Genomic DNA, 25,681 nt, shown 5'->3' with positions numbered 1-25,681 from the left:
ATTTTGTTGGAATCACTATTAAAGTTAATCTGACATTCCTCTGGCCAGATCACATAAGACCAAAGTAATTAATATCTTAAAGGACTGGGGCGCCTGGGTGGCCTTCGGCTCAGGTCATGATCTCGGGGTCCTGGGATTGAGCCCCACATCGGGCTCCCTGCTCCGCGGGAGGCCTGCTTCTCCCTCTCCCACTCCCCCTGCTTGTGTTCCCTCTCTCGCTGTCTCTGTCAAATAAATAAATAAAATATTTTAAAAATATACACATCTTAAAAGGACTAAACTGAAAGAGATTAAGGTGAAGTGCTATTTTGAACTTTAGTCCTTAATATTGGTAACATCTCTTTTAATAAGTAGTTTAATATTTTAAGTAAAAAATCTGAGTTACTAAACCTCATTTTTCAAAACATGACCATGAAGAAGAACGAGAGTTATGTACCAAAGGAAGCAATACTTCAGCTGATAATCAACATTTCAATCCTACTTCTCACAACTAACATATGTGGTAGTTCCGTACTTTAGCTTTCCTATCTATAAAATGGGAATACTACTGACCTCAACAAGAATTGTAATTAAAAATTATAAAGATTTGGGGCGCCTGGGTGGCTCAGTTGGTTAAGCGACTGCCTTCGGCTCAGGTCATGATCCTGGAGTCCCTGGATCGAGTCCCACATTGGGCTCCCTGCTCAGCAGGGAGTCTGCTTCTCCCTCTGACCCTAACCCTTCTCATGTGCTCTCTCTCTCAAATAAATAAATAAAATCTTTTAAAAAAAAAATTATAAAGATTTGAGCAAAGTAAATATTAGTTAAAAGTTAAATGTCAGGGCGCCTGGGTGGCTCAGTTGGTTAAGCGACTGCCTTCGGCTCAGGTCATGATCCTGGAGTCCTGGGATCGAGTCCCACATCGGGCTCCCTGCTCAGCAGGGAGTCTGCTTCTCCCCCTGACCCTCCCCACTCTCATGCTCTCTCTATCTCATTCTCTCTCTCTCAAATAAATAAATAAAGTCTTTAAAAAAAAAAAAAGTTAAATGTCATTCTTAAGTCTCATGCCTTTGCTTGGTCCTGGAGCTTTCTAGATACTTCCTATATATTTTAATTTAAACAACTTTGGAGTCATCTTTTTGAAAGAGAAAAATATACTGCCTTCTTGAATTTAGATCTTCCATATGTGGAAGATCTATGGAAACAGTGGCAGGATGGGAACCATGGGGGCAGGGGGTCTGCCTATTAAACAGGTTAAAATGGGAGTGTCCATGTGCCTTACCAGAGCAAACTCTTCTCATCTTGGTGCTCTGCATTCCCTTCCAGGGTTGTGGTGTCTGCAGGTAAGTATGGTTTGATCACATTACCTTTGGGAAGTGAGACAACTTGAAAATATGTGGGCATCTGTTGTGTTAGAAAAGTACGGCTGATTTGGTTTGCAAAAAGCATAGCCTTTATGAGTATAAACACACTGGGGGTACAATGAAAGAGGCAGATGTACTGAGGAGCACCAGAGCTTAATGTAATATTAGGGAAATGGTACACTTGCCTGTCCCCTATCCACTGTCAAGGAAGCTGGCAGAACTAAGTTTATAGGGAGTAGAGGGAGATTGCATTTTCCAGAAGTGCTGCCAGAGACTCTAATCAATTCTAATTTTAAAGACAACCCCTCACAATGGACGATAGGAAGCACTGTCCAAATGAGCACCTCTGTGTTCTAGGAACACAAATCTATTAAACTGTCCAGTTATGCCTGATTATGAGGTATTTTCCTTTTAAAATTATTTAATCTTTGCATTTTCCCCTAATTAAAAAGTAAGCATGTTTATTGTAAAAAAACAAAAACAAAAAAACCCCTAGAATATTAAAAAAGACTACCTAAAAAGTGCAAGTTTCCAGTGACATCATCACATGGATGTGGCTAGTGGGAAATTCAGTGTATCTTCCTTGAGAACAAGGTTATGCAAAGTATTTACATAAAAAGACAAGCAGTAAATATTTTAGGCTTTGTGGACTATACAGTCTGTGTGGAAACTACTCAGCTCTGCCACTGGAGCATGAAAGCAGACATATACAATATATAAACAAATGAGTGTGCTTATGTTCTAATAAAACTTAATTTATAAAAACAGGCAGAAGGTGGGATTTGTCCCACTGGTTGTGTTTGCCCTCCCCTACTCTACATTGTTTCTTTTTTTCTTCTGCATATACTAACATATGTGTATGTTATCCCTCTTATATATATTTTTTGCATATATGTGTGAAAATAAAAACGGGGCCAAATTTCATATATTGTTTTACAACTTGCTTTTTCCACAACACATCTTAGACATTTCCCATAAGGCCCAGAGATCTCTAGCCATTGTACGGAAGTATTATGTTTGTTTCATTAATGCCGAATTTTATTTTATTTTTTAGTTAATGGTCAACTGATAAAAAGTTAGTTGCATCAGATTTTCTGGTATTAGAAACAAGTGGCAACAAACGTTCTAGAACTGCAGCATCCATAACAGTAGCTACAAGCCACATGTGGCTGCTGAGCACTAAAAATGTAGCTAGTCCAAACTGAGATGTTCTTTAAGAGTAAAATACAGGGCGCCTGGGTGGCTCAGTCATTAAGCGTCTGCCTTCGGCTCAGGTCATGATCCCAGGGTCCTGGGATCAAGCCCCACATTGGGCCCCCTGCTCGGCGGGAAGCCTGCTTCTTTCTCCCTCTCCCACTCCCCCTGCTTGTGTTCCCTCTCTCGCTGTGTCTCTCTCTGTCAGATAAATAAATAAAATCTTTAAAAAAAAACAAAAAAACCCCAAAAGTCCCCAAAGAAGATAGTAAAAACAATAGAAAAATAAAACACAAACAAATTAGGAAAATGCCCAATATTTACAGCCTCCCCTTCAGCATAAAACAAAACCAGAGAACATTTCTCAATGGGTATCAGAGATGAAGCTTGTGCCAGCCAGTTTGGGGGGACACATTCATTCCAAGAAGGGAGAAATGCACAGTTAGCAACTTGCTGGAGTTATAACCATGTCTTGGTCTTCTTGCAGTTCTGTTACTAAAAATGACACACAGTAAATGATCCAATGTGGTCTTACGGAAATGACTTGTCACCACGTTTCAGAACAAACTATTCAGAGTCACAGGCACTGGGTCTGGGAAAGCAGAGGTGGATGACCGCACGCTCAGGTGAGCGATATGTATCTTTGTGAGGTTGGAGGAGGGAAACAGGGCTCTATAGCCTGGAAGCTTCTGCACTAATGAGTCTTCTAATAGTCAGCTCGTGGTTTTTTAACTTCAGATCAATCTTGTGTCGGTTTTTATTCTTTCGTTTTTTATGGCTGCCGTGATGACCCCCTAAGGAAGTAGAAGCAGCAGTCTTCTGAGGCTTCACTCCCTGCACAGATCCGTCCAGGTCCTCAGGGTCCTCCTAGCTGGGCTCATTCTCCTGATTGTGGAAGTCTGGAGAAGTATCACTTTCCGTCCCATTTCCTGGCTCCCTCTTTTCAATGAGCTGATCCCGAACTCCTGCCAATGCACTTACTGCAGCTGCTGAAGTAACTGAGGATTTACCGAAGAGCCGCTCAGCTTCCTTAAACTTCCGGTTCCTTTGATTTTTTTTGCTATTGGAGTTTTTCTGGTTGGTCAGATACCGATCCCAGCCACGAATAATATTGCCATACATCTAAGTGTCTTCCGGGTAGCTTCCTTCAAAAGCATAGATCTGTCTCTCCAAGTTTGCCACTGTTTCCACCAGCTCGTGCTTCTGCTTCATGAGCTCCGCCAGCTCCCGACGGGTGTCCGGGATCTGCTGCGGTGCCGCTTTGTTGTGCATCACCATGCTGGACTGAGGCTTATTTTTACCTTTTTATTGTGATTAAATTTAAAATCACAAATATGACTCATCTCCTTTGACAGCATTGTTCTAGAACATGTATCTTCAGTATCTGTGCATTTCTGAGGAATATTTATCTGAAACTGGATTCACTGAATTCAATATTTTAAGATTTTAAAAGATAGTGCCAAATAATCCCCTAAGATAGTTGTAACTCAGATTTCAACAATAGTAGATGGATAGGCTATTAAACTTACAAATTTCTGTGAATGTGATAGATGAAAACTAACATGTATGTATATGTATATAAATTATTTCTACAAGGATTGGGGGAGCCTGAGTGGCTCAGTCGGTTAAGCCTCTGCCTTTGGCTCAGGTCATGATCTCGGGCTCCTGGGATCGAGCCTCTTGTCAGGCTCCCTGCTCAGCGGGGAGTCTGCCTCACCCTCTGCCTGGACCAACCCCCCCACTAGTGCGCACAATCTTTCTCTCTCAAATAAATGAATAAAGTCTTTAAAAAAATTATTTCTACAAGGATCATTAGGAAAAATAGCAGTCTCATTCCCCCACTCCACTATTTCCTCTCCTTCAAAACTGATTCCTTTGTTTTTTACCTCCATTATCTCTAAATAACATGCATCTTGATTCTTCATTTTTAGGCATTATATTCACCTTTTCCATCCTTCTAGTCTTCCATTATAGTTTATACTGTAATTCTGACAAGATAATTCTTAGTTTTACATTAACTATTTACAGTGCCATGGAGTATATACTATGGTCCTTTCCTTCCCTGTATAATTTCTTATTCTCCTTAGAGTTAATTATCTTTTTGTTTCCTACTATTTCATTTTTTAAACCTTACCTTTTAAAATGTTTAATTGAAGTACAGTTGACATATATTAGTTTCAGCTGTACAACATGATTTAACAATGATATACATTATAAAATGCTCATGAGTGTAGTTACCGTCTGTCACCAAAGTTATTACATTAAAAAAATTTTTTTAAAGTAATCTCTATGTCCAACGTGGCCCTGATATCAAGAGTGGCATGCTCTACCCACTGAACCAGCCAAGTGCCCCCGAAGTTATTACATCATTGACTATATTCCCTGTGCTGTACTTTTCATCCCTGTGACTTGTTTCTTTTCTTTTTGAGAGAGAGAGAAAGTGAGCGGGGGCTGGGGGGTAGAGGGAGAGGGAGAGAGAGCATCTTAAGCAGCCTCCACGTCCAGCACAGAGCTCGATGTGGGGCTTGATTCCATGACCCTGAGATCATGACCTGAGCCCAAATCAAGAGTCAGACACTTAACCAACTGAGCTACCCAGGTGCCCCAACTTATTTATTTTCCGACGGGAAGTTTGTCCTTAATCCTCTTCACCTCTTTTGCCTCCCCTCTGGCAACTACCAATTTGTTCTCCTATTCATAAGTCAGTTTCTTGTTTGTTTGTTTTTTTGATTCCATAGATAAGTGGAATCATATGGTATTTTTCTTTCTCAATGTGACTTATTGCACTTAGCACAAAAGTCTCTAGTCTACCCATGTTGTCAAAAATGGCAACACTTGGGGCGCCTGGGTGGCTCAGTTGGTTAAGCGACTGCCTTCGGCTCAGGTCATGATCCTGGAGTCCTGGGATCGAGTCCCGCATCGGGCTCCCTGCTCAGCAGGGGGTCTGCTTCTCCCTCTGCCCTCTTCCCTCTTCATGCTCTCTGTCTCTCATTCTCTCTCTCTCAAATAAATAAATAAAATCTTTAAAAAAAAAAAATGGCAACACTTCATTTTTATGGCCAAGTAATATTGCATGTGTGCATGCACATATACACTACATCTTCTTATCCTTTCATCTATCAATGGACACTTAGGTTGCTCCCTATCTTGGCTACTGTAAGTAATACTTCAATAAACAGAGGGGTGCATATATCTTTTTGAATTAGTGTTTTCATTTTCTTTGGATAATATCCAGAAGTGGGTTTACTGGGTCACATGGTAGTTCTATTTTTTATTTTTTGAAAAATGTTTTCTGGGGCACCTGGGTGGCTCAGTCGTTAAGCGTCTGCCTTTGGCTCGGGTCATGATCCCAGGGTCCTGGGATCGAGCCCCACATCGGGCTCCCTGCTCAGCAGGAAGCCTGCTTCTTCCTCTCCCACTCCTCCTGCTTGTGTTCCCTCTCTCGCTGTGTCTCTCTCTGTCAAATAAATAAATAAAATCTTAAAAAAAAGAAAGAAAGAAAAATGTTTTCTATCATTTTAATCTCTCTCTTTGTTCTACTTTCTGGGAGACTTTCCGAACACTTGAGTTTTAATTTTTCTTATGTTTTTAATTTCCAAGAGCTCTCTCTCTTTTTTTTTCTTGGTTTGCTCTTAAAATGTTCCTTTTTAAAATAGCATCCTGGGGCCCCTGGCTCAAGTTATGATCCCAGGGTCATAAGATCAAGCCCCGTGTCAGGCTCTGCACTGGGCATGGAGCTTGCTTAAGAGTCTCTCTCTCGGGGCACCCGGGTGGCTCAGTCAGTTCAGCGTCTGACTCTTGGTTTCGGCTCAGGTCATGGTATCAGGGTCGTGAGATTGAGCCCACCATTGGGCTCCGTCCTCAGCAGGGAGTCTGCTTGAGATTCTCTCTCTCCCTCTTCCTCTCTCTCCACTTCCCCACCCATCCCCATTCTCTCTCTATAAAAAAGTAAAACTGAAAAAAAAATAAAAGTGGGAGACTGCAAGGAGTAGAGGGGTGGGACTTTTAAGTATGGATCACACATTCATTTACTGTCCCTTTTCTTCAATATAGCTTCCCACCCCCAAATGTGACTCACATCCCCCAATTTATAGACCCTTTATTTTGCCCTTACCGAAGAATAAATCTTTGGTTTTTGCAGGGGAGGGGGAGAGCATCTAGGGATCTCTGGCTTCTTAGAAAACAGACTTTTAACCATTCTTCTTTATTTTAGCACACGGCCTCCACACTTCCCCTTATCGAAGGCCAACTTCTGAGTCTTTAGGGGATTACCCAGTGAAAATAGGTTCTATTGGCTCAAGATTCAGTTTTCTTGGGACTCCTAAGTCATTGAATAGTTGCCCAGCATCTAACATTTTGTTGCTATGCCTCTGCTGTTTTCTCCATCCTTGTATGGATTCATGCCTTTCAAAAAAATCCCTTTATCATTCTTTTAGTGCTGTTTCAGGAGGAGGTGAAAGCAGATCTGTGTGTTCAATCCATCATTTTTACCTAGATGTTTCTGTGAAGTTTTTTTTTTTTTAACAGAACCACAGCTGTCTCCTGACTTCCTGTGAATAACACAATCTTCAGTGAATCACTCCATGTAAAAAACATATTCTAGACAATCAAGCCTAACAAGATGCATTTTACATGCAAAAGGTTTGTCTATCCCTTTATATGATTTGGTGGCTCTGGGTTTACTTGTGTGCCCCAACTGGTGGTGTCACTTAACAGTCTGAGAGACATATTTGGATTAAGATTATTAAAACAGGGGCGCCTGGCGGGCTCAGTCGTTAAGCATTTGCCTTCGGCTCAGGTCATGATCCCAGGGTCCTGGGATCGAGCCCCGCACTGGGCTCCCTGCTCAGCGGAAAGTCTGCTTCTCCCTCTCCCACTCCCTCTGCTTGTGTTCCCTCTCTCACTGTCTGTCAAATAAATAAATTAAAAATCTTAAAAAAAAAAAAAAAGACTAAAACAGTGCCATGTAAGAAAAGTAAAGAGACACAGATGTTCTTAAGTACCAGAGACAACAGAGCTTCAAAACAGTCCAAATGACATCAGAAATAATTTTCTAAGACCACATGTATTCCAGAAGGAAAAAAGAAACAGCCCAACTTCTTGGGTACTCACTCAGAAACAGCTGACTTGGACCAATTAACACTCTCACCTTATGTGCTAAGGCACATACCACCATGGAATGAGCTACATATGCAGTCCTTTATCCGAAAACTACTTATTTTACACATTTCAAGTCTTTAAAATTCACATACTTGACACTAACATACTTCTACCTTGACATTATTTTTATGATTTATCATGAGTAGGTCAAGGTAATAGGATTAGTTTAACCAGAAATCAGTATCAGAAATCATATAGATGTTTCTTAGTCAATGACAACAACCAACAATCATATCAACAAGTGATTCTTACAAGTCCACTTAGGCAGAAAATCAGCGCATAGATATTCAGTTAACTATAGAAGCAGCTCAACCTTGCAGGAAGTTTCCTTTCTAAAGGAACCAAAGTTTCAGAAGCAAGTCAACATTCCACCAGCCAAGCTGAGAAGGCCAGGAAAGGGCAATAAAGGCAGTAAGTACCTGCACTGATCCCCCATGGCGGTCTGCAGCCAAGTGAGACGTCAGGTACGAGGTATTGGTCTGCCGGCTGGGCTGGATTTCCCACTCTCCTCGGCGATCTGACGATGCAGTCTGCTCAGGCATTAGGAAGCATGAGAGCAAGATATGGAAGGAAAGGTGAAGCAACAGCAAGCAATAACAAAATCAAGTACATTAGTGTCCCCGAGGGTTTTGTTTTCATTTTGGATTTTAAACTAACAACCGCTGCAAAGCACTGAGAAAAAGTTAGCGTGGCTACATTCATTTCAGCCTAATGAGCCAATACGTGACAGTCTACAGCACACCATCCTCACCCAGACAGAGAAAAACAATAATCACCAAAAGGGCTGGGGGGGGGGGGGGGGGGGGGGGAGAAGATCACCAAAAGCTAGAATCAATTTGAGCTTCCATATTAGTAAAATTCAGTAGCTACTAAGCAGACCAAATTCAGAATGTTAATATTGTTGGACAAAGGAACAATCACACTTACAAATCATTTCACTGATTAAAGATCTACCTAAATAGACAGTAGCCAATACAGAAAATTCCTAGCATTAGGAATCAAGATAATATGGCTTTTCCTTAAATAGGGAGCCCACCACTCTAAACATAAACCTCTACAAGACTTTCAACTACGATAAAATGAGCAGTGGTGTTGGCTAGAATATACTTTCTTATCTATGAGAAGAAAAAAGTATATCTTCAAAACAGGTTCACGGGTCAAGAAATATGAAAAGTTGGGGGGGGTGGTAAGGCTACAGTGTTTTCCTGATTCCTCTAACTAATGGCCTCTAGTCTGGAATTAGAAATAGTTTTAGATATGACTACTATGAATTGCTTTCTTCTAGAAAGCAAAAGGCAGATCTTTCCCCAGCAAAAGGAGGGCTTCCAATCCAAAACCTTTTTGTGTTCTGCTTTCAGTTCTGCTGTCATTCAGGCTCTCTTCATTCCTTCTTTACCTGTTTTTTAGATCTCATACTATTCTGATCTTGCTCATTTGTGATTTTTGTTCTGAAGAATCTGTTTAGGTGCCTCTTCCCCTGTACCAGATGGCTGAGGAGGTGTTAACATCATGGTGCTCAGCTGTAACAGTCCTAAGGCTCTACAAAATGAAAAATGAGGAGTTGGAGAGGCAGCAATGAGGGATTAGTAAATCAAATTTTAATTGCTGTTGATATAAACAACAGCAGGGGTTGGGATGTGATATTGCTGCTCTGCATGAAAACCAGCAAGGATGCAATAAATCTTAGAGATGTTCACAGCTATCAATGTTGTATTTTATAAAAAAGAAAAGGAAAAGGAAAGAAGTAGTGGTCTGAGGCTCATATTCACTCTCCCTCTTCTGTATCTCATGGACAAGAGCTGTAAAGCTCATCTGTAAGTCACCAAAAAGGCTTTTTCCATTAACACAAAACAAAACAAAACAAAACCTGAGCCTCATATATCAGCTACAGCTTCACCTTTATTAATGGAATATGAAGCCACATGGGTAACAGCAGTGTAAAGGATCCTGGCCATGTTTTCTGATATTCTTCAGGGAATGAGCATATTCTGTAAGGAGGCAACTGTATTAACTTACTTGCTATATTCTCTAACAAAAGAGGGGTTTGGTTCTATACCGTTAGTCACATTTGAGAATCAAAGCTACCCAAAAACCCACCCCTCTGACTATTTCTGCCAACAGAAGTTCAGATGTTTCATTTTCCAAAATAAGGCTGTGGTTTATAATGTAATCATAACTTTTATAAATTTTTGACAGTATCCATAATCTCAGAGCACTTAATCTCCTATCTTTTTACCACTAGGGATTTGATAATAAATCTGGTTTATTGTTTATTTTTCTAAGTAATCTCTACACCCAACATGGGCCTCAAACTCACAACCCCAAGACCAAGAGTTGCATGTTCTACTGACTGAGCTAGCCAGGCGCCATGAGAATAAATCTGTTCTAATATTATAAGTAATACCCATAACTATTATCCATTAGTGATTGCTTCTTCTGTTCCTCTAGGACTTTACTTTTTGTAATATTTAAGTAGGATATTTAAGCTCCTAAACAACTATGAAGAACTGTTAGTTTTCAAAAATTTTAAATGTTTAAACAATGTCCAGACATTTTAAGCCATTTGGGGTTGTTTTGAGTTCTAGGACACATGTTCAGTGTGATTACTTCTTGCATGAATGCTGTTTTGCACTTGTTTTTAAGGCAGATAAAGCTGAAAATGGAAAGAAATGTACATAAAATACTCATGCTTTTAAGCTTAACAAAATCTGGACAGCTGATCAACTATTATTTCCATTTTTACTGAAATACATACCAGAAGTCTGGTTTGACACCACTGTCTGATTCACAGGACTGTGTACCTATTGATATTTGTTCTAGTTAAATACATAATTAGTTGGAGGAATTAACATTTTTGTGTAGATTTCAAAAATAGCAAGACATTTTCCAAAGGCCTAAAAGTCACACTCCATTTCCATCATCAAAGCAGTGTGTTATTTATCTTTTAAAAAGAGAAAAACAGTGTTAACAATTCCAGACTGCTTCATAAATGCTTCCACAGTGGGGAATGAAGAACACACCACACCATATTATTGCCCTCCAATGCCTTCTATATCCACTGAAAGCAACAAAACCAAGGGACAGATGTGAACCTGGGGTTGGTGGTTTATCACACTGGGAATTACTCTTCGTCATAATACTAAACTCTTAGGCTATTCTCTCCTAGAATTTAAGAGGGAGGACTGGTATATAGAAGTTGATATGGTAGAGAGGGTCATTTGCCAGTTTTAGAAAGCAAGGGAGTGCCCAGGAACTAGATGAAACCGAGGAATGTCACAACTACAGTATGCTGCTAGTGTACCTGAAAGGTATTCTAGGCAATGCTGTGTACACAGAGTTATGATTGGGCATAATCAGCACAGGATATAGTCATACTAAGCAAAGAAGTAGAGGAGATTGGCACGTAAACTCTTCACTCTCAAAGACCACTCATGCACACATGTCTATCTAACAGGCAATCAGGAGCTTCCGAGGACAGAAGAGTTACTCAGCAAGGTCAATCTCTCTGCATTACTTGAAAGGTAAAGGTCCACATGGAGTGTGAAAATCCCCAAAGGCAGGAGCAGGAATCTCAAGCAGTGGGAATTCCTTGGGGGAACGCTTTAAAATCTTCTGCTGTGATTGCATTACCTGTGTGGAAACGCTTGGTTTACTATCCAGTAGGTGAATGTGGAAATAAGAAAGCAGCTACCCAGCATAGCATAAATCAAAGACAAAGCCAATAAAAGTTACTTAAGGGGAAACATAGAGGAGCCTGGTGTAAAAAGTCAAAACTACCACCTGTGTTAAGGGCAGAGGAAATGAATGTCTCCCAGCAGTCACCTGGCCAGGATTAGTGGACAGACAGTGGGGAGAAGGACACTAACAAGAGGGCAGGAAAATACAGTCTAGAAACACCTCAGGTACCACCCCCATCTATGGCTTGGACATTATTTCCAATTCTTATTGGAGATAAAGCTCCTGTTCTCAAGCAAAAGGCAGGCAAACATTTTTCTCCTCCTGTAGCAAATAAATAAACATTCTTTATATAATGTTATATAATTACTTCAAAAAATTAACTGATTACATTTATAAGGAACTTTCTCCATTTCACTTTATGCCTCCCAAAGTCATTTACATGGTGCCACCTATACAGAACATTTTGGCTCCCATGTCAGTCTTCTAGGCCTCATTATATAATGATAGTCTTCAACTATAATTAACAAGAATAGAGACCGAATAGTACCAAAAAGTTAGTAATGAATACACTAGGTTACGTTCTGTCTTACCACACTTCCAAGATTAAAAAAAATTTTTTTTAAGGTAGCAGGGGTAAGATGGAGGAAGAAAGAAGGGGGCAGGAAGCATCTCAAGAATTTTTTTTGGAGTTTATTAGACCTTAGATACGAAATTTTTAAAAGCTGGCAAGGTTGCTGAAGTGTACACTTTAACAAAATTAAAAACTTCCTTCTGTTAAGCTCATGAAATAGAACCAATTTCCTATGCCAGACAGGGATTATTCCATGCAACCTGTCATGCGTGCAAACAACGCCTTCCTGTAGTCTACAAACTTGGTATCAAATATCAGGGATGTTTGAGATTCGCTGATAACAACCTAGAAGGGATTATTCCCAAGTTCAATACTACACAGGCCCACAGAGCTAGTAATATCAATTCTGTGAAGCACTGAGAAAAATCACAGCAACCATTCTAGAGGCCTGAAACTCTCTACTCAGACCCTGCCCTATTCTTATTTGAAAGGGTATAAGACACCTCCCCCCACTCCCCAGAAAAGGATGACTTATTAGGTAGGATTTCTCCAGAATCTCCTTCCTACAAAGGAAGTGCCTCAGAACACAGGATGTCTGCTGAAATACAAATATTGAAGACTGTACAAAGAAAACTTTTAATACAGAATAGAGAATTAGAGCAGAGGTGAGTGGCAGCAACTAGATGACAAAATGGGAAAAGGTAAGAAAAGGACTGTATTTCAGTTTTACACTTCCTTGTTTCAATGTCCCTCTTGGGGTAAAGGTCCCAGAAATGAGGAGGGACAGCCCCATTCTGCAGACAGCTCTATCCTGGAGGGTGACAGGGAGAGTATGGAATCTCTACACCTGAATTCCTGCTAGATGGCAGGTAGCAAGTTAGTAAATTACATACAGGTCAGAGGGAGGCAAATTCTCTCTGAGCACACTCATCTGCCCCTTCAACTAGCAAACTGTGAACCTTGCTGAAAACGAAGCATACTCTGTCAAAAGAAGGGAATGGAGAATTAATCAGCTTTTGTTTTTTTCTAAAGCTACTGGACTTTCAAAAGAATAGATGAAGATATTCATTTTAGGAAGATCTCTGACCATTTTAGCAATCTGGCTTAATCTGCCCTTTGGAAAAGCTATGCTTATAACAAGCTTCTTTCAGTAAGCATGGCAGCACTAATTCACACATACTTTTCTAAGGCTATACATTCCTTAAATCTAATCTCTTGGAGTCTAGATACAAACAAATCTGAATCACTCTTTTTTTTTTTAAGACTTTATTTTTAAGTAATCTCTAAATCCAACATAGGACTCGAACTCAAACCCCTAAGATCAAGAGTTGTGTGCTCTACTGACTGAGCCAGCCAGGTGTCCCTAAACCACTCTTTTACTGGGGGCACATCTTCAGAACTCAACATGATTTGACCCTTTTAAGTTTTATTGTTCATTTCTTGTGTCTTTATAAGGTATTGAATTAGTTTAAATATGGTTCTTCTAGAAGGATGAGGGATCAACTTTTTTGACATTTGATTCATATTTTCCTGCCTAGTCAAACTTGAGAATTTATAAGTAAACAGTTCACCTCGTAGAAAATGACAAAAAAAAAAGTTCTTTCCCTTAAACACACAAAAATGAGTAAGTACTATTCAATATTATCATAGTAGGATGCCATGTCTGGTAGAGTTTAGTAGTTCTAGATGGCCAGTGTGACTCTTTCCAACCTCAAAACAGATCTGTTCTCCCTAACCTTCTAGGTAAGTACCCCTTCCTTCATATGCCGACAGAAAATCTACATAACTATCAAAATTGCTGAACCACAGGAGCATGTGTATAGCATTTACCTGAGTAAGGTCTGTCACAGGCTTAGATTTAGAAAGAACAGGAAGCATACTGCTGCGTGCACATCCTAGTCAGTGCAATATTCTATATTTAGCATGTTGAGCAAACACACTGAATAAAACCTTCAACAGTCAATATACTGCACTCCAATATTAGATCTCTGGATAATGGCAAGACTTACTTCCTGATCGCACTTGATCAGAGAATGCAAAGGGAAGCTTTGCCAGGTAGAAAGAGGCAGAACTATTTTTCATCCCCTTCCTCTTGGATGGTAATGCAGAATTCTTTAGAGAGGAACCACAGCCATGGCAAGATGTACCGTTTTTGGATCTGGGAAACGACAAATACCAAGGGGAAAATGACAGAAAAGACAAACCCATTGGGAACTTTTGAAAAGATCTAGCTTTATCAGTATTTATTCTATTCAAACTCATGATTTAATTATAGCTCTCTAGCTGGGTGATAATTATGTTAAAAAAATTGTTCTTAAGCAACTAATACTAACATAGGTGTAAAAGACCTGATATAGGTGAATTTAAATGCAGTTCTTTGGGAACCATATTTGGGATCTATTACTGCATCGAGGAACCAAACAGTACTCAATTCGATATAATACCTACAATTTAGAATAGCTAAGCAAATTTTCCCTGAAAATTCTCATTGTAATGGAGGAGAACTAATACAATTGCCTGAGCTTACTCTCCAGCAAGAGCCTTCTGTATTTTTTTGAACACCCTTCCCCTTCAATAGACAAGGTAGCCCTACTCTGGCTGCCAGAGGAGGCAGAATGGCTTTTTGTGGAAATAGAAAACAAGTAGGAAGAAAAGCTTACAATTTATTTTTCATGGAGGATTAAATAAAAATCTCTATTTTAAATGAACACCTGACTTCATCTACACTCCTCATTGGACAGATTCATTCATTCAAACAATTATTTATCAAGTGTCTATTATTCCAGACATTGTTTTAGGTGTTAGGGAGATAGCAGTGAACAAAACACTAAAAATCTCTACCCTTACATGCTTACATCTGAAAAAGCTGAGGCTCCCCAAAAGGTTAAATGTCCTATGGCCAAAGCCTTGGGTTAAGATAAAACCAAGTTCTGAGCTCCTCTTCTTTCTCCGCCTACTCTGAGTATGGGACTGAACAGAGCCTGTTAATCCCCAGGATCACTCCTCTCCCTCAACCGAAGAGCAGATTTACCCAGAATAAGGAGGTTCTGATGGCACTATCATCAATGTCATCTCCATGCTCTGACTTCCAAATATGTCACTAGTGTTTTGTTTGTTTGTTTTTGAGAGCCCTCCTCTGCCTGCTAGCCATCTTCAGCTAGAATACACTCCAAGATACTTGAAACTCAAGATGCCTTAATTCAAACTCCAAGTTAAGTTTCTCCCCCAACTTTCCCATTTCTAGGAATCGTACCACCTGCCTCCAAATTACTGGGGCTTCAAAATCTCAGCAACAGCTCTGACTCATCCTTCTCCTTCAACCTGGACATGCATGTGGGCCGCCAAGTCTGGTAGATAAGACCCTCATACCACTTCTCAGTTCTATTTCGTTTTCACAACTACCGCCCATCTATAGGCCCCCTTTATAAACCTCTGAAGGGGATGCATTGTGTTTTTATTGTCTCCATGCTGGGTGCCAGGCTATTATCACCTTCTATGCCAAAAGATCTCTAAAGCAAAGTTTTGACCTTTAGTACCTATTCCCTACTGAAATTAAACATCAGCTCTCCACCCCAGCATTCCAGGAACTTCCATCAAATGGCTCCAAGATATTTTCCTAGCCTTGTCTCCTTCATTCGCACCATATATTTTAGCAAAATGAACAGGTAACTTGTTGCTCATATTCCTTTCGGCTTGGTATACCTCTTTCATTCCCACGTTACTCTTCCAAGAGTACTTCAAATGCAGCTTCTTTCATGAATCTCTGTCATGCTCAGACTAGATGAAATGTCTCCTTCCAATCTCTGATGATGGTAATTTGAAACTTGGGATGCTTCTCTGTTCTGCCTTGGGTTATAGTTATCTGGCTATCTGGCGTATCTGCTTGTCAGTTCTTTGAGGACAAGGCTTCCCACTTATCTTGGTAGCCCTAGGACATACTTTCACAGAGCAGGTCCTCAGCTAGACTTAATTAGTCAAAGTTGTTGGGAAAAATTTAGCTGCCCCTAAAGTGAGGTTAATACTTGTCAATATCTCTCAAGGAGACTTTACTTTCTTCTTTTGCTGATTTCAAAACTGAAAAGAATCAGTCTGAAAAAGAACATAATACCGCTTTCAATTCCTAGAGTCATGTAAGGAACCTATCTGACTGCAATTTTTCTTTTTTAAAAGATTTTTATTTTTTATTTGAGAGAGAGATAGTGAGAGAGAGTACGAGCAGGGAGGAGAGGGAGAAGCAGGCTCCCCACTGAGCAAGAAGCCTGAAGTGGGACTCGATCCCAGGACCCTGGGATCATGACCTGAGCTGAAGGCAGACGCTTAACCGACTGAGCCACCCAGGTGCCGGACTGCAATTTTTCTTAAAAAATAAAAAAAAACCCAAAACATAAGAACACAACCCTAAAGATGGAACAAAAGCAATGAGACCACAGACTAAGACACAATGTAAAGGTAAAAGAGACACCACAAATACATTTGCCCACAGGGCACAGTGCAGAAAGAATTCTACCCAGCAAGGATTCAGAATCCTGCTGGGAGGGAGGTATAAAATTTGCATTAATGTGGGGACTTTCAATCCCTTAGCAGCCATGGGATACTAAAAACCCTAAACGGAAAAAAGTCAGAATTTCAAGATTCAATTCTTCAAAAAGAAGCTTTTTATTGCTTTGCTGATGAGATTTCCTAATTACACACACTGGCTTAGTGACCCTTCACTTTTTAAAAGCACACTGAAAATTACTGTACTTTTACTCTGATACCAAGTCTGACTGTATTTTTCACCTTGGCAGTCTAGGTTTTCAACATCTCTTTTTCCGTACTTTTAAAATACATTCAAAACAGGAGCGTTGACTAAGAATTCACTGAAGCAGAAAAGACAAGGGAAACTAAAGGAAATACCTATTTTAGTTTGAAATATTCTGAAAACACAAGTGGGCAGATAGGCTGATTATGCTGACTTCACTGACTACTTAAAATATTTTTTTCTTTCTTTCCATACCTTTTCTATTTAAATGCATTTTTCATTATAAGGTAATATAACTTCATCAGAGAATAGTTTGGAAAAATATTAACCATAATATTATCAGTTTCAACACTACTTCTGTTAATATGTTGGCATTATCTACTCTCACTGATTTTTTCATTTTCCCTTCCCCTCAGGGGAAATCATGATGTATTTCTAATTTTGTACTCTGATTTCTTCACTCTACAAACCATAAACATTTTCAGATTGCTACAAGTTTTCCTAAATATTATTTTAAGTGGCTACATAATATGCCACTGAATAAATGCACTGCAGCTCACTTTATTATAACCCAGTTTATCTAATAAAAGATTTGAGCTGGATCCATAACCAGTCCCTTATAATGAGATAGGTGGATCATTTCTCAAATTTTGTTTCAAATCACATTGCAACAATTTTATGCACATAACTTAATCTATATCTTGGGTTATTCTATTATGATTGATTCCAAGAAGTAAGATTTTCCTATCAGAGAGAACAGTAACTTCATCCAATTACCTTCTAGAAAATTTGTAACAATTTGCAAAGTCCACAGCAATGTAGGAGAGTGTCAGTTTAACTGTGCACTCCGCTACATTTTTAACAAGGGAGGTCCAGGGAGAACAATTGCAGAAGTCAATGATATTCTGTTATCAAATCAGAAGTCAGTCAAATTATAATTCTCAGCCAACTACTTTGATAAAAGCATATAACTATGGACCCAATTAGTGTACACAATTTGCTAAACCCCATCTTTTTGCCTATCTACTCTGTCTTTTAGCTACTAATACATAGATTTCCTCCCTTTATACATTTTTTTCTTACCAAGCCAGATATTTTGCTAAGAGCATGTACTTATGGTGAGTCTATCCATTATTTCTATGTGTACTTCACTGTACATATATGTGTATGTACTTCCATATGCTATTTTTCACCTATATGGTTTCATATGTACATCTGAGATAAGTGTTTTTGCATTTTATTATGAAAATATCTGTGTTTATTTATTTATTTATTTATTTATTTGAGAGAGAGAATGAGAGAGAGAGAGCACATGAGGGGGGGAGGGTCAGAGGGAGAAGCAGACTCCCTGCCGAGCAGGGAGCCCGATGCGGGACTCGATCCAGGGACTCCAGGATCATGACCCGAGCTGAAGGCAGTCGCTTAACTAACTGAGCCACCCAGGCTCCCGAAAATATCTGTGAATATTAAATAGTGAGGTCAGGGGTGAGGAGAACAAGCTAATTTGATAAGTGATAAGGGGATTGTGTGTATGTGTGTGTACGTATCTGTTTAATATCCTTTGCTTATTGATCTAGTGGGGTCCTCAAGTTTTCTCTTAGCAATGTACAGCTGACCCTTGAACAACATTGGGGTTAGGAGCATTGGCCACCGTGAAGTTGAAAATCCCCATATAACTTTGGACTCCCCACATAACTTAACTACTGATAGCCTACTGTTGACCAGAAGCCTCACCAATAACATAAACAGTCGATAAACATGTATTTTGTATATGTACTATATACTGTACTTACAATAAAGCTAGAGAAAAGAAAATGTTACTAGGAAAATCGTAAGAGAAAATACATTTACACTATATTTAATGAAAAAAATCCACATATAAGTAGACCCACACAGTTCAAACCTGTGTTGTTCAAGGTCAACTGTATATGATATAAAGATGAAAGTCATCATATTTACTTCCCAATCAGTGACCCCTTCCTTTAAATGTTGTCAAATTTGCTGATTTTTGTGTGTTTGCCTCTTCTGCCTTTAGGCTGAGAGGAGCCTCTCATACAGACCACTAGTTTCTCAAACTATGAACACTGAAGGACGGATGGCATGGCCTTCTCTGGTGTGGCCTAGAGCAAAGCTAAGTCTTCACTATAGGTCCATCTCAGATCTTGGCCAGCTCTAGAATTAACCTGGGGACCAGGGCAGAGCGGGAAGAGAGGTGCCAGTTTTTGCCTAGGTCAGCTGGGAAGTCCAAATTACCCGCTCTTCTTAATCAGCAAAAAACCCCTCAGCACTGGCAAGAGCACCAGACTGGACTGCAGATGAGACCCAAAATGGGTTCATCCTGTAAGTTCAGAAGGTCTTTCAGGCCTGTGGCAGACTCCCCTTTCAGCAGACTTGGACAAAGCCCAAATTCTCTAGACTGAATACTTCATATAAATCGCCGGGCCACATCTCAGCACCATTCCATAGCCCCGAGGAATGCTGGAATGCCACAACACACCACTGAGAAATGGCAAGTCCTTTGTCTTTAATTTCAGTATACACACTGAAGCAGGGACACTGAAGAACTTCGGTTTTAGTATTAGCCACAAAGAGGGAGAATGTCTGCAACAAGGAAGGCCCAGCACGTACCTGATTTCGCAGAGGCTGCTGTTGTGATGGCCGGTCCCTGTGTGTGTGGCTTTCTCGAGTAATTGCAGATGCACCAGAATCTACGTGAACTGACCCTACTGGAGTAGGCTGGAAAGATAGAACAAAAGGTCAAATGGAAAACGTGTCCAACTTAATGCCTCCACAAAGGAGAGCATCATTCTAATTCTAATAAAACAGTATTGATTATTATTTTCAGCCACCAAGGGCAGTTTCTAGTCTTCTTGTATTCTCAGTTTGTTTATCTGCAGAAGGGAGGCTGCCTCATCCTCAATAGCTCATTGGAAAGTAGCTTACCATGGAAAATAAGAAAAACATCCTACAGTGATGTGTTAGCATGCTCTCAGGCCCTGTGGACCCCTGGCCAGGAGAGCCAATTCAAGAGTTTCCTAAGGTTCTGGATTCCACTCCTCTAGAAGTCAAGTACCTTCACAGCTTATGTAGCACCAGCTTCTGGATCATTCAAATGAAAGTTCTTCTTAAGAACTGGCTTAAGTTCTGGTATCTTAAGACATATGGGCCATAATCTTAAAAACATATAAAGGAGTTGCTCTTATTTCCCAACTCTAGTTATTGCTACCTATGGCATCACCCTGGAAAGGTTGGCAAATATAAAGTCTACAGTCAAAGGAATGTTTTTCCCACAGACTTAAGCAGAAAATCTGGCAAGTCAAGTAGTGAGGTAGCGCTGGTCTGAGGTGAGGAGGTAAAACAGGATACTTACAATAGGCCTCCCGACCCAATCGTAGGCGTAGTCAAAGGTGTAGCCTTTCCTTTCAAAGAGGTCTGTGAAGAGGGTCCGTAAATACTCATAGTCAGGTTTTTCAAAGAAGTCTAATCGCCTGACATATCGCAGGTAGGTTGCCATCTCTTCTGTAGAAAAGAGGTGAAAGGCCATGCTCATGAGCTGAATGCTTCCCATGGTGAGAAGCTCTGGGCCAAGCCACGAATATCTGGTGTTTTCTTTATGACCCAAATGAAAGTGATAAAACCTGTCTTGGTCTAAATGACAATAAAAGGAAACGTGAATTTTATGGAGAGCACCCTTATCTAGAGATACCAAGTCATGGTCGCCACCTACTTCAAAGCTTCAGTCACACTGAGTGGATTGTTCTTTTAGCATCCTACCTGGAAAGTTTTCACAGAGAGCTTCAATGGGAGTATTCCTTTTGGTGTCACCAATTTTTTGATATCTCTCTTTTAATGTATCAGCCTGTAGAGTAGAGAGAGAAAGTTATTTGGAAAGAGGTGCCAAGTAAGGGCAGTCCAATATATTTGGGGAGGCGATGGGTTGTTTCACTCAAACTGGCAGGTTTTGCTAGGCTCAGTCTTCTTTCTAATAAATAAGATATGTAGTAGAGATGATGTATTTAACATCTGCTCTGTTCTGGAAGGCTTTCCTTGTAAGTATATTTAGTAGTCTCAGATAAACACCATCAAATGTAATGAGACGAGTGGCTAGGAGAAGAAAGTAAAAATACCATATAGCAGTACTTTCAAAATTGCAGAAGTTTAGTAATCTCCCATGGCCATGGGTGTTCAAAAGTGATTCAGATTGGTTCTAGGATAAGATAAAAAATACTGCTAATCCAAGTGGGGGCAGATAGACGGCTCCACAGAATATTTACTGTGAAGCTGAATAGAAAAGAGAACAAGTAGTAGGAAAAAATGCCTTTCCACAATGTGCTTCCAGAGAGAAAAGTGTTATCTATGATAGAGGCATGGATAACAGACAGGTCTGTTGTATGTCAGACAGAAGGCTCCCAGAACTTGGACCAACAACTTGGTCTCAAGGGATTCTCATGAGGCTCTCCCTACCCTGCTGCACCCAGCTTTAAGCAACAGTGTTCTAAAGTAAGTTGGAGGGCGCCTGGGTGGCTCAGTTGTTAAGCATCTGCCTTCGGCTCAGGTCATGGTCCCAGGGTCCTGGGATCAAGTCCCACATCGGGCTCCCTGCTCGGCGGGAAGCCTGCTTCTCCCTCTCCCACTCCCTCTGCTTGTGTTCCCTCTCTCGCTGTGTCTCTCTCTGTCAAATAAATAAATAAAATCTTTAAAAATAAATAAATAAATAAAGTAAGTTGGAGAAATTTTAGATCTACGACTGCCACTAAAATGATTCGTGGACCGTGAGAAAGTTTCAAACAATAATACACAAATGCACTGCTTGGCTATGTGATGAGCAAACAGAATGTGAAACTCTATCTGACAGCTACCAATACCAGTGAGAAGATATATATGACTAGAAGAAGACTAGGAGGTGTTAGGAAAGGAATTTTTTTTTTTTTTGAAGATTTTATTTATTTATTTGAGACAGAGAGAATGAGAGAGAGAGAGCATGAGAGGGGGGAGGGTCAGAGGGAGAAGCAGACTCCCTGCCGAGCAGGGAGCCCGATGCGGGACTCGATCCCGGGACTCCAGGATCATGACCTGAGCCGAAGGCAGTCGCTTAACCAACTGAGCCACCCAGGCGCCCCTAGGAGAGGAATTTAAGGGCAAAGAAATAAAATCTTCCCAAAGGGAAGGGGCAGAAGCTTTACTTTTCAGGACAACAGCCTAGAAAGCGTAGCAAATGAATCCTTCTGTCCTTCTGGAGGGAGGGTGGGAAGGGGTTTGGGGGCACAGAAGTACCCAAAGCTACTGATTAAGTTTCTTTCTATACTAACATGTTGAAATAAATTAAAACTCAAAAATATGTCTCACATTTAACTATCTAATGGGACTTAACATGTGTTAGAAATTCACCATTTCCTACTCCAACCAGCCAAAGACACGAAGTAATTACAATGGTTATAATTATTATCAATAGTTACCTTGAACACAAATGCACTATACCGATACCTACCTAAGGAAGGCTATTTAAACTACATGCTTCATAAGGAACGGCTATCATCTGCAAAGGCATTTATTGAATAAAACACGTGAATAGTAACATTAAACCTGGATTTTTGTTTTAGTTCAGGTGGGTCCTTAGCCTATAGAGGAAGAACAAATATTTTCCAGTTCTCCTCAGGGGCACACCCAGCCCTGCTGGCCTTGCTGGTAAAATGTGTAGCAGCTGCTGTCATCAATTTGTTCCAGAAATTCCCCAGCACGCTGGGAACACTCTTCCTGCTACATAATGGTAGTGGAGGAGGAAAGTGACACAGAGAAAAGCAGCACTGCCAAGGCTGGGAGGGAACAAGGGAAGAGATTATGGAAAACCCCAAAACAAGGATGAAGGATTCAGAAGGGGAAGAAGACAAATGTAGGCAAAACAGAGCTCCCAAAGCCCAGGGGAGCATTTACAATATAGACTGATGTAGCCAGTCCCTGCTTCTCATCTTGTCGCCAGCACATCTTCTTACAGACATGGAGTCAGCAACCCCTCCATTAACAACTGAGTATTGAAACAAAGCCCTCCACCAAGCACTTTCAAGGATACCTTGAGTCCTTGCCAGGGTAGGCTGCCTCGAAGGAAATACATGAACATATGGCCTAGGGCTTCCAAATCATCCCGTCGGCTTTGCTCTAAAAGGGAAGACAGATCACACATTATGTTTGCAGTTATTAAAGCAGAAAGGGGTTCAAAACCAAGTAATCCCTTCAGAAACGCTTCTGTCTCTGGAAAGGCTCTGCTTACTCATTCTTTGTATATCTAAACCAGGGATAGTATTTTAGATCAAAACCAAAAAACATTGTGTACTTTCTTTGCTGTCACTGGCAAGTAAATAGCAAGGGAAAAGAGCAAATCCTAAACTAAAACCAAATCCAAATCACTAAATGGTGAGTAACCACCCCTCAGTCATTGTTGTCACCTTCCCGAAAGTAAGATAACTTAAACGAAATGTTATTTCCGGTATATGGGCTACAGTTACCCTTTGGGTGACCATCACGGAAAGTGAGAAGCAGGTTAAGCAGCTGAAACTTTTAAATAGTCCATTCTGGCTAGGCTTGCAAAGACACAAGCTGCAGAATGCCTAGCATACATGTCGAGTGCTTTTAATTCATCATAAAAATTAACAATCCAGGGGCGCCTGGGTGGCTCAGTTGGTTAGGCAACTGCCTTCGGCTCAGGTCATGATCCTGGGGTCCCGGGATCGAGTCCCGCATCGGGCTCCCTGCTCGGCAGGGAGTCTGCTTCTCCCTCTGACCCTCCTTCCTCTCATGCTCTCTGTCTCTCATTCTCTCTCTCTCAAATAAATAAATAAAATCTTTAAAAAAAAAAGGCATTTAAAAAAAAATTAACAATCCATTTGTTCCATGTTCCATAGCCACCTTTAAAAAAATTTTAAATGTATTATTTAAGGTGCCCTTTATGGGGCACATAAAACAGGACCCCCGCATTCTGGGAGCTTATCGTGTAAAAAAAATTGCTAGGTTTTTCTTTCCTTTTAATTGGAAAGACTAAGATGGTAAAGAAACAAAGAATACTTAACAAAAAACTGTCATTTCATCTCAGAAAACATCCTTATGTATTCTTGGGTTGTCAGACTGAATAGAAGTGGTACATGCCTCTATTCCTTATTTGCCAATTATGGCTCATCTCAGACATCTTATGTGTTTATTTCTCAGAATCAAGTTTAGGGCTTTATCAAGAGAAATTAGAGAGACAAGACTAAGGGGCTACTCTAAACTCAATCATGCTTTCTTTGTGCAGAAAGGAAAATCTAAAAGGCAGGGAGGCAGGGAAAGCTACTCAGCTCAAAATATAAAAGTACAACATGTTTAAGGGCTGCCTCCAATTATGGGAAATGTGCATGAAAAAAAGTGAATACAACTCTACAGGGCAGATGAGGAAAGAAAAGGCAACTTTCTAAATTGCGGTTTTTGGCAAGGTGGTCGCTAATGGGAAAGGGAGGCACCCTGACAAGAGAGATAAATAACATAAAATTGAGTGGATGCACTCAATCTTTAAAAGAATGAAATAAAACAGCAAGACCAACAGAAGCTTTTGTCTACACGCCTGCCTGGGGTTTACAACAAATTTTATATGTAATTGAAAACAAAAAGTCATTAGATGTAACAGAACCTAAAGACACACAATAAAAAAGAAAGTACAAGCAGGGTGAGTTGAGGCCTCCCACAAAGCAGGGCAGATAGAGGAACCACACCCTGCAGTTTCTCACACTGTATCACACCTACTCATTGCCTTTCCATTTTTATATCCGCTTCCTCTAACGAGAGGCCCTTTGGTAATAAAAATTCACTGGACAAATGGTTGCACTTTTGTCAGTTGAGCACTAGAGGGCGAAACTCTCCACATTTTCAATATTGATCAGAACTTCAGAAAAAAGCCCAACTTCCTCTCCACAGCAAAGCCCATTATAAAAGTTTTTTTTTTTAATCAAAACAAACAGAAAACACATGTAAACCACTGGAATAACTAATAAAGTGGTTTTCCAAATACTGAGCACCATGAAAAATAGCTGTGGAATATGGAATAATAGGAAGAACAACGGCTCCTGAGTCCGGTTATCTAGCTCCTGGCCCATTCTTTACATTAATTTGATCCATGTGAAATCAAGCATGACCAAGTCACCTATTTTGGGCTGCATGGAGTCCCCTCATCTGAAAATAAAGTGGTTGATTTAGATAATCTGAAAAGTCATTTTCCAGTTCTAAAATTCCAAAGTCATTAATTTGAGCCATTAATAATTAATCTGTGATAATTTAAGCCTTTCCAAAAAAAAAAAAGTGAAAACCAGAGTCATGCTTTATTTCCATACTTCTTTGAAAACTCCACATTCATTGAATTCAGCGTTTCCACAGGCCCTCATGTTTTTTCATGAAGGATATTCTCCTTTTCAAAGAAGAAAGGTTTTAATATGAGCGGGGCCAGCAGAACACAGAATTCTTCCACACCATTAAGGCCTGCTCTCAATCATTCAGAAGGATGCTTGGTTTTACATGTGTCACATCACTGATTCTAGGTCAAATTTATTTTGCTGGAGGAAAGTGACTAGGTGACCCACTGTTCTCACCCTAACTTCAACCATTAAAGAATACAAAATCAAAATGGGCTACCTTAATCAGTGGGAAGGTGGCTAATCTGATGTGGTAATGTCAGGTTTAGGAGGCTTCTTCCCTTGTTCTCCCTCACAAAATAGACAATGCTCTCCAAGTCATTTGAAGATACCCTTCTCTTTTTCTTCATTACAACATATAGAATGCTACACATTTAAAAACCAGTATGATTTGAGTTCCTATGGAAACCTCTCTGCTTTGAGACCCTGACCAGAGTTTAAAGCGCATGTGACAACCATCTATATGTATTCTCTGTAATATGGAGAGGACAAAATACGTGGACAGGTTCAGTGTGACCTGGAAAACTCTGGAACTCAGGAAATTCACATTTGGAGACAAACACAA

The 25,681-nt window shown here is 40.2% G+C and overlaps 1 protein-coding gene and 1 pseudogene across 8 annotated transcripts in view; both read right to left on the bottom strand.

The window, feature by feature from the left end:
• The window catches only part of CSNK1G1 (casein kinase 1 gamma 1), a 103,386-nt gene that overhangs the window by 16,919 nt on the left and 60,786 nt on the right, over positions 1-25,681 (bottom strand). For 2 of the 8 annotated variants that reach the window (XR_006794960.3, XM_045899882.3), the window contains exons 6-10: positions 22,755-22,840; positions 20,462-20,546; positions 20,058-20,206; positions 19,316-19,423; positions 8,117-8,227 (exon numbers count right to left, since the gene is read on the bottom strand). Coding sequence is in view for 7 of the 8 variants with exons in the window: in XM_045899882.3 (XP_045755838.1) it covers positions 8,117-8,227; positions 19,316-19,423; positions 20,058-20,206; positions 20,462-20,546; positions 22,755-22,840 (539 nt within the window). In the remaining variant the exon portion in view is untranslated. Of the gene's footprint in view, positions 1-8,116; positions 8,228-13,978; positions 14,105-19,295; positions 19,424-20,057; positions 20,207-20,461; positions 20,547-22,754; positions 22,841-25,681 lie in introns of those variants that run through there. The other 6 variants (XM_045899887.3, XM_045899889.3, XM_045899883.3 and 3 more) reach the window with 5 other exon arrangements.
• On the bottom strand, positions 2,871-8,110 carry LOC135361565 (chromatin modification-related protein MEAF6-like; annotated as a pseudogene).

Source organism: Mirounga angustirostris, unplaced genomic scaffold (genome assembly GCF_029215605.1).
Source record: "Mirounga angustirostris isolate CCGP_5_RB_7025 unplaced genomic scaffold, mMirAng1.0.hap1 SCAF_9, whole genome shotgun sequence".
In the NCBI taxonomy this organism is placed as follows: domain Eukaryota; kingdom Metazoa; phylum Chordata; class Mammalia; order Carnivora; family Phocidae; genus Mirounga; species Mirounga angustirostris.
The sequence above is the reverse complement of the archived record's forward strand: the minus strand, read 5'-3'. Positions and strand labels throughout refer to the sequence as shown.